The sequence below is a fragment of the Boleophthalmus pectinirostris genome, unplaced genomic scaffold (genome assembly GCF_026225935.1).
Source record: "Boleophthalmus pectinirostris isolate CB_2022bp ecotype Guang Dong unplaced genomic scaffold, ASM2622593v1 HiC_scaffold_11, whole genome shotgun sequence".
Lineage (NCBI taxonomy): Eukaryota > Metazoa > Chordata > Actinopteri > Gobiiformes > Gobiidae > Boleophthalmus > Boleophthalmus pectinirostris.
The window spans coordinates 21499104-21508986 of NW_026570994.1; the positions used below are offsets into that span (position 1 = coordinate 21499104).

The following is a 9883-nucleotide window of genomic DNA, read 5'->3' on the forward strand; positions in this document are numbered from 1 at the left end:
GACAAAACCAGGACTAAACCAGAACTAAACTAGGATGAAACCTGGACTAAACCTGAACTAAACCTAAGAAACTAAATAACAGGACTAAACAAACTAAACCAGGAAACCAGGACTAAACAAGGAACTAAACCAGGACTAAACAAGGACTAAACCAGGACTAAACTTGGACCAAACAAGGACTAACACAGGACTAAACCAAGACTAAACTTGGACGAAACCAGGACAAAACCAGGATTAAACTCACACAAAACCAGGACTAAATCTGGAGAAAACCTGGACTAAACCAGGACCAAACTAGGACTAACCAAGGAACTACACCAGGGCTAAAATAGGATTAAACCAGGACTAAACAAGGAACTAAATTTGACCTACTAAATCGGACTAAAAACTAAACCAGGACTAAACCAGGACTAAACCAAGGACTAAACACTAAACAGGAACTAAACCAAGACTAAACCAGGACGAAACCAGGACAAAACTAGGATTAAACTCACACAAAACCAGGACTAAACCTGGACTAAACAGGACCAAACTAGGACTAAACAAGGAACTACACCAGGACTAAAATAGGACTAAACCAGATCCAAACCAGGACGAAACTCTGACTAAACCAGGACTAAACAAGGAACTAAATTTGGACTAAACCTGGACTAAATCAAGACTAAACCAGGACCAAATAACTTTGAAACCGGGACTAAACCAGGACTAAACCAGGACTAAACCAGGACTAAACCCAGCTCTACTCTGTCCTTGTTTTCGACTCTAAATATTCAAATGAAGTTTTCAGGTTGTTATGAAATCGTCTCTTTAATATTTGAGTAAATGAAAAACACGTCTCCTCGTCTCACTAATGGAGCTTTTAATTGAACACACAGATTCTCTCTCTCTCTCTTTCTCTTTCCTCCCCCTCTCCATCCTTCTCTCCATCTCTCATCATCGCTCCAGGACTGAAAACGGTTTAGTCCTGTTTTCGTTTTCTTATTTTTGGTTTTGTATTGAAAAACGAATGAACGAATGACGCACAGATTCTTCTCCTTTAAGTTTTCGTCTTTCTTCTCTTGATCGTTGTGGATAAATTCTTCATGTTAGAATGTTTATCCTTTGTGGAGCTTTTTGGTTGAAGATTTGGTGGAACTTCCGGCTCTTGTGAAAAAGCTCTATTCACCTTTTAATAAGACAGAATTTAGACCTAAAACTGTAACAAAAACACATTTAGTTTTTCTTTCTGTTTTCTTTTCTGTTGAGAAGAAACATCACAACACTTTGTTGGCTATTGGCAATTTTAAATTTTAAATTTTTCACATCAGATTGAGGTTATAGTTAGGACCAGGATTATTTTATTTATTTATTTTTAATTTTTTCACATCAGATCGAGGTTATAGTTAGGACCAAGATTATTTAATTTAATTTAATTTTATTTTTTTTATCACATCAGATTGAGGTTATAGTTAGGACCAAGATTATTTAATTTAATTTAATTTTTTAATTTTTTATCACATCAGATTGAGGTTATAGTTAGGAACAGGATTATTTTATTTATTATTATTATTTTTTTTTCACAACAGATTGAGGTTATAGTTAGGACCAGGATTATTTATTTTATTTATTTTTTATTTTTTTTTCACATCAGATTGAGGTTATAGTTAGGACCAGGATTATTTAATTTAATTTAATTTTTTATTTTTTTTTTCACATCAGATTGAGGTTATAGTTAGGACCAGGATTATTTTATTTTATTTATTTATTTATTTTTTTTTCACATTCAGATTGAGGTTATAGTTAGGACCAGGATTATTTTATTTTATTTATTTTTTTTTTTTTTTTTTCACATCAGATTGAGGTTATAGTTAAGATCAGGATTAGTTTTTTTTTTTATATTTATTTTTAAGCCATTTATTTTCATAATTTCCAGAAAACAAAATATAACAAAACATAGAAAAAAAAAAACAAAAAACTAATAGTATATTGAAAGAAAAATGATATTAGGATTACGTTTAGGAGCAGGTTTGTTTAGATCTTTTAATCACTTCTTTGTAAAACTGAGCTGTATTTTTTAGACAAAAGTAAATTCTAAACGAAGGCATAAGTTGATTGTAATCACAAAAATACAGTCACCGTCTCTGAACCTTAACATTTTCTGTAATTTCATCTGCTGATTATGAACTTAAATCTCTGTCTCTGTGGAAAACCGCGGCTCTGATTGACGCGAACACCAAGCCCCGCCCCCGGATGATGGATGCCGAGCGTTTAGGGAATCCCGTCACGTTCCTTCTCCGCTCACTGGCATTTTCTCTCCCTCCTTTTCTCTCACCTTTTATCTCTATCCTCTGCCATCTCACGCTCTCTCTTTCCGTCCTCCCTCTCTCCTCCTCCTCCTCCTCCTGCGCTCTCTTATAGTGCTAAGTACATATAGTGGTTATATACGGAACGCTGTAAAGAGCAATTGAGTCTAAAGTCCATCGGGGAAAAGCTTAACTGCTCCCAGTCCATGTTCCGTTAGCGGCGTCTCCATTATCGCACGTCGGATTCACCGCTGCTCAAATTATCCGACACAATTAGCCACAAAACCTGTCGGATTTATTGATTAACTTTTCATTTTTTATATTTTTACCCTTTGAAACGCTCTTTTTTTGTTCGATTTTTCAGTTTCTTGACAAACTTGAACGGTCCTAGTATCGAGCCCTGGGGTGCCCCTTTGACACTGAATGCATTATCTTGTTTAAGCAAATTAAAAACAATAACTTTAAGATATATGTATTAAATAAATCTAATGTGTTTGAAAATGTAGTAGGAAGAGCTTTTGTTTTTAAATCTAGGGCTAAACAACGAACCTGCTGAAATAAAATTCTGTTAAAGTTTCACATTTTAAACGCACCCTGAAATCTGAACAAATTAATAAAAAATAAATCACATTTTAGAGCAGGTTTGTACAGATCTTTACTCCAGGGTTTGTTTTTTTCAATTCTGAATTAAAATATTCTCCTTGGAGTTTACATGGAACTAATAATTCCGAATTGAGGTTTACATGGAAAACTCGTTAAATCGTCTTTATTTAATTCCGTTCAGTTCATCGTCTGGAGGTGGGGAAGGTTCTGATTGGACAGAGACACCAACGGATTTATGTCGACCGGAAGAAAACACAAACTTCAGCTGCTACCGGCTTTTCTGTCATCTCGGTTTGTCGTTCCTCCACGGACACAAACACCATCCAAACTTTTCCCGCGGTCGTTCCGATGATAATTGCGAAGCAGCAGCTGGAGAATTGTCTCGTCTCGATTTACGTCTGTGAGCTGAGGAAGAGAAGGGAAGAGTGTCGGAGAAGTACGGAAGCCGAGAGGGGTCACAGCAAACGCAAACGCCGCAACAAATACAAAAGCGACAACGCAACAAAAAAGCCACAACACAACTAAAAAGCCACAACACACCAAAAAAAAGCCACAACGGAAATGACCGCGGGACTCTATTTTAATGCAAACGCTGCAAAAAAATACAAACGCCACAACACAAACACAAATGCAGCAACACATTAAAAAAACATAAAAAGCACAACACATTAAAAAGCCACAACACAACAAAAAGCCACAACACATTAAAAAAAGCCACAAACACATTAAAAAGCCACAACACATTAAAAAAGCCACAACACAACAAAAACAACACAACAAAAACCACAAACACATTAAAAAGCCACAACACACCAAAAAAAGCCACAACACACCAAAAAAAAAAGCCACAACACATTAAAAAGCCACAACACACAAAAAAAAGCCACAACGGAAATGACCGCGGGACTCTATTTGAATGCAAACGCTGCAAAAAAATACAAACGCCACAACACAAACACAAATGCAGCAACACATTAAAAAGCCACAACACATTAAAAAGCCACAACACATTAAAAAGCCACAACGGAAGTGACCGCGGGACTCTATTTCCCGACGGACCGATCAACCGCCAAGTGAAGAACTACAACGTGAAACGAATAATGATAAAACAATAAATTACTTTTACTTACGTTTCCAACTTCTCCGTTCCTTTACTTTTCTTCTAGTTCTTCTTCTTCGCTTGCCGCTTGATCGGTCCGTCGGAAAATAGAGTCCCGCGGTCACTTCCGTTGTGGCTTTTTAATGTGTTGCAACTTTTTGTTGTGTTGTGGCTTTTTGTTGTGTTGTCGCATTTGTATTTGTTGCGGCGTTTGCGTTTGTTGTGACTCCTCTCGGCGTCCGTACAGAAGGGAGGAAGAAGACAAAGTGAGTGTGAAGGCTGCTCTACCTCAGCCCACTCCCGCATCCCGCTCACAAATCCAAAGAGACGTGGAGGAAAGTCCACTGAACGACCGGGATTATTTTTAGGAAGAATAAACGTTTACAAGATCGAGGGATAAATTAATTCAACTTTCAAATTGGAATAAACCACCCACTTACTTCGGGATTAAGTTTAATTCCGAATAATCATTTTCATTAGGAATTAAGTGTTTACATGGACTTTTTAAAGCAGAATTCATTTTTATTTGGAATTAAAGCTCTTATGTAAACGTGGAAAATAAGACAGAATATTATGGTAGTTAAAAAATGTGCTAATTGTGTTTACATTTCGATTACAGTTTGATGAGTCTTGCAACCCTTTTTTAATCCTCTCTTTTTCTTCTCTTTCTTCTTCTGCTCGCCTCTCCGCAGACGCTCCGTGCTCCGAGCTCCAGGGGATGCTCTCGGGGCTCCTCCCTGACGCTCAGATCTCGGCGTCGTCGTACAGGGACATGGTGTGGAGCCCCGGCACCGCCCGCCTCGTGGCCAGTCGCTCCGGGTGGTTCCCCGCGTCGGTGCAGCCCATCGTCGGCGAGGAGTGGCTACAGGTACGGAGGCTCCTGCTTGGTGTGTCAGATGCCCTCCCGTGAAACTGTGTGTGTGTGTGTGTGTGTGTGTGTGTGTGTGTCAGATGCCCTCCCGTCCTCGTATGTTCCTGTAGTTTTAAACTGAGGTCATGTGTGTTTAATTAATCTGCAGATGTTGTGATGTGGAAATTCAGCTTCCACTAAGAGAAACCAGGACTAAACCAGGACTAAACCAGGACTAAACCAGGACTAACTCTGATCAAACCAGATACCAGATGATACCAGAACTATGTGAGGTCTAAACCAGGTCTAAATCAGGACTAAATCAAGACTAAATCAAGACTAAACCAGGTCTAACTCTGATCAAAACAAGGATCATAGTAGAACTAAACCAGGACTAAACCAGGACTAAACCAGGACTAAACCTGGACTTAACCCAAATTAACCTGGATTTAACTCAGATTTAACCAGATCTAAACCAGGTCTAAACCAGAACTAAATCAGGACCAAACCAGGTCTAAACCAGGACTAAAACCAGGACTAAACCAGGACTAAACCAGGACTAAACCAGGACTAAATAAACAGGACTTAAACCAGGACTAAACCAGGACTAAACTAAACAGGACCAGGAATGAACCAGGACTAAACTAAGTGAACTAAAGGTAAAGGATAAATCCTCAGTAGTTTTTACACATTTTCACATGTTCACTTCTTAAACGTTCTAATCTGATCTTATTCCCCGTGGTTCAGGTGGACCTGGGTGTTCCTAAAACGGTCCGTGGCGTGATCACTCAGGGCGCTCGAGGCACAGACGCAGAGAGCGGCGCCACGGGGGAAAACCGAGCCTTCGTCCGGAAGTATAAAGTGGCCTACAGCGTCACCGGGAAAGACTGGAACTTTGTCATGGACAGCAAGACCAGCATGCCCAAGGTACGATAATGACTAACACCAGGGTGACCAAACGGCCGTTTTTCCCCGGACGTGTCTGTTTTTTACGTCCTGTCCTGGGCGTTCGGGTTTTTTTTCGTAAAGTGATGCAAATATCCGGGGTTTCATGATCTTTCATTTGGCCATTAAACTGAGCGTCTGTCGTAGCGTCTGTGACTCAGAAGGAGCGAGACACAAACATTCGGTCTTTCTTCATGTATTCATGATTTTCAGCTGATTTTTTTTTTTTTTTTACGATTTGGATTATTTATTAGTTCAGTAAGAAATTAGCTTTTGAAAAGAAAGGAAACATTAATAAAGTTTGACCTTGTAAATAAACAATTTACATTCTTAAGTATTTGTAAAAGTTTCAGCAAATTCAAGATATTATTTTTAATTTGACCAAGTTTTACCTAATATCTAAAAAACTATAATCTTCTCTCATTTTCAGTAAATATATATTTTTATTTTAACAAAATTCATTTAAAGTTATTAATTTATTCTCCAGAGAATTATTTTTGTCTCTTATTAAAAGCAAATTACAAAATAGGAAAGTTTCCTTTTTCCTCTTTTTTCTTACTTATTTAGAATTTATTATTACCATTTATATTTTTTATTCTTTGTTATTGTATTATTTTGTGATGTGTGAGCTTCTGTGTCCAAATAATTTTCCTTGTGGATCAATAAAGTTTGTGTAAAAATACATAAATACTTTGTGACTCCACATTTCCTGAATAAAACCCGTCCTGTTTTTGTTTTTGTTTTATCGTCTTTAGATTTTCGAGGGGAACCTGCACTACGACACCCCGGAGCTGCGTCACTTCGAGGAGGTGGTGGCTCAGTTCGTGCGTTTGTACCCGGAGCGCTGGTCTCCTGCCGGGATCGGGATGAGAGCCGAGATCCTGGGATGTGATCTTCCAGGTGAGAGCGTCGTTTTTTTCATCTGTGACGAAGACTTTCTGTTATTTACACGGTTCAAGAGGAAGAGGAGGAGGGTTTGGTGTTACATGTCCATAAACCTGGAAGATTGGAGACTTTTCACTCACTTTAAATTAAATCTGTATATGGACAAAATATTACAGTACAATTTAATCCTGGTCTGGTCTTGTTCTAGTCCTGTTCTAGTCTTAGTTTAGTCCTGGTTTAATTCTGGTTCAGTTCCAATTCAGCCCCGATTTAGTCACGTTTTTTAGTCTTAGTTTAGTCCTGGTTTGGTCATGCTGTAGTCTAGGTTTGGTCTTGGTTGAATCAAGTTTTAGTCCTGGTTTCGTCATACTGTAGTTTTGGTCTCGTTCCTGGTTTAGTCCTGGTTTAGTCCTGGTTTTATCCTGGTTTAGTCCTGGTTTAATCCTGGTTCAGTCCTGGTTAAGTCCTGATTTAGTCACGTTTTTTAGTCCTGGTTTAGTCCTGCTGTAATCTTGGTTTGGTCTTGGTTTAATCAGGTTTTAGTCCTGGTTTTGTCCTTTTTTAGTCCTGGTTTAGCCATATTGTAGTCTTGGTTTAGTCCTGGTTTAATCCCGGTTCAGTTCCAGTTCAGTCCTGATTTAGTCAAATTTTTTAGTCTTAGTTTAGTCCTGGTTTGGTCATGCTGTAGTCTTGGTTTGGTCTTGGTTTAATCAGGTTTTAGTCTTGGTTTTGTCCTTATTTAGTCCTGGTTTAGTTATATTGTAATCTTGGTCTAATTATTGTTTAGTCCTGTTTTAATCACATTTTTAAGTCTTGCTATAGTCCTGTTTTCATCCTGGTTTTATCCTGGTTTAATCCTCTGGTTTAGTCCCTGGTTTGGTCTTAATTCAGTTTTATTGTAGTCTTGGTTTAGTCCTGGTTTAATCCTGGTTCAGTCCCTGTTCAGTTCTGATTTAGTCAAATTTTTTAGTCTTGGTTTAATCCTGTTTTCTTCCTAGTTTAGTCCTGGTTCAGTCTCGATTTAGTCACATTTTTAAGTCTTAATTTAGTCCTGGTTTAATCCTGTTATAGTCTTAGTTTGGTTTTGATTTAGTCTTGTTTTCATCCTGGTTTAGTCCTCTTGTAGTCTTGCTTTAGTCCTGTTTCAGTTCTAGTTTAGTCTCTGTTCAGTCCTGGTTTTGTCCTGACTTAGTCACATTTTTTAGTCCTGGTTTAGTCCCGTGTTCTGGTTTAGTCCTGGTTTGGTCTTAATTTAGTTTTATTGTAGTCTTGGTTCAGTCACATTTTTTTAGTCTTGGTTTAGTCCTGTTTTCTTTCTAGTTTAATTCTGGTTTAGTCCTGGTTTGGTCTTAATTCAGTTTTATTGTAGTCTTGGTTTAGTCCTGGTTTAATCCTGGTTCAGTCCCGGTTCAGTTCTGATTTAGTCATATTTTTTAGTCTTGGTTTAGTCCTGTTTTCTTCCTAGTTTAGTCCTGGTTCAGTCCCGATTTAGTCACATTTTTAAGTCTCAATTTAGTCCTGGTTTAATCCTGATATGGTCTTGGTTTGGTATTGATTTAGTCTTGTTTTCATCCTGGTTTAGTCCTCTTGTAGTCTTGCTTTAGTCCCGTTTAAGTCCTGGTTTAGTCCTGGTTTGTTCTTTGCATCCACCTAATATTATTGTATTGCTAGAAATCTCATAAAAACATTATTACCAACAAAAACATACGTTGAAATTCCTTATATTGTATTTTTTGCGTAAAATTATGTGAAAAAAAACACTTCTAAAAACGCAGCTTCGTCTTGTTAATTAATTTAAACGTTCATTTATTTGTTAATTAATCTGTAAAGTTGAAACAGAGCTTCCATCTCCAGCTGAAACACACCAAATTTTTCCAATTCTACGGGCGCTGAGAAGGGCCAAACGTGTTTTTTCTCACATCTTCAAAGGCGGATTCTGAGCCTTTCACTCGGCGCTGCCCTTTACCGAAGCCGAGAAACCCACAGTAACAAGTTTTATGGTTCCAGCGCTTTACTTTTCCTCCTCAAACTCAAATTATCCACCTTGAAAACGCAAAGATGGGGATTTTTTCGAGCGTCCTTTGAAATTCCTCCTTCTCAACTCATAAATATTAAAATTCTGACAGCGTAAAAGTTGGCAGAAAGAGAGAGAGGAGAGAGAAAGAGAGAAAGAGAGAGGTGCAGAGGAGAAATAATAATAATAAAAAAGGTGTAAGCGACAGGTAGCAGCGGCGGTGGAAGCTGGTGACATTTATTGACTGTGTAATATACGTCACGCTGAGAAAACAAGCAGCGCTCCAGCCTCTGTTTGGCTCTGAGGAAATGTCACTTCTGTGGAAATAAATTGGTTCAAGATTGGCTAAAGACGAGCTCAAGGAAGACCAGAGCGGGACTAAGACGGGACTGGACTGGACTGGACTGGACTGAACCTGGACTCGACAAAGACACGACAAAGATGCAACAAAGATTCGACCAAGACTCGATCGAGACTCGACCAAGATTTGACCAGGACTTGACAAAGAGTCGACAAAGACTCGACCGAGGCGACCAAGACTCAACCAAGATTCGACCGAGACTCGACCGAGACTCAACCAAGATTCGACTGAGACTCAACCGAGACTCGACCAAGATTCGACCAGGACTTGACCGAGACTTGACTAAGATTCGACAGAGACCAAGACTCGACCAAGACTCGACCGACACTCGACCGAGGCGACCGAGACTTGACCGAGACTCGACCGAGACTCGACCGAGACTCGACCGAGACTCGACCGAGACTCGACCGAGACTCGACCAGGACTCGACCGAGACTTGACTAAGATTCGACAGAGACTTGACCAAGACTTGACAGAGGCGACCAAGACTCGACCAAGATTCGCCCGAGACTCGACCGAGACTCGACCAAGATTCGACCAGGACTTGACCGAGACTTGACTAAGATTCGACAGACACCAAGACTCGACCGACACTCGACCGAGACGACCGAGACTCGACCGAGACTCGACCAAGATTCGACCAAGACTCGACCAGGACTCGACAGAGACTTCACAGAGACTTGACCAAGACTCGACAGAGGCGACCAAGACTTGACCGAGACTCGACCGGGACTCGACCGAGATTCGACCGAGACTCGACCGAGACTTGACCAAGATTTGACCAACACTCAACCAAAATTTGACAAAGAGTCGACAAAGACTCGATCGAGACTCGACCAAGATA

General features: G+C 39.4%; 1 protein-coding gene across 1 annotated transcript in view; it reads left to right on the forward strand.

The window, feature by feature from the left end:
• Positions 1–9883, forward strand: part of LOC110168349 (neuropilin-2-like) — a 186401-nt gene that overhangs the window by 127661 nt on the left and 48857 nt on the right. The window contains exons 9-11 of the mRNA XM_055163701.1: positions 4677–4852; positions 5582–5761; positions 6535–6679. Coding sequence (XP_055019676.1) covers positions 4677–4852; positions 5582–5761; positions 6535–6679 — 501 coding nt within the window. The remainder of the gene's footprint in view (positions 1–4676; positions 4853–5581; positions 5762–6534; positions 6680–9883) is intronic.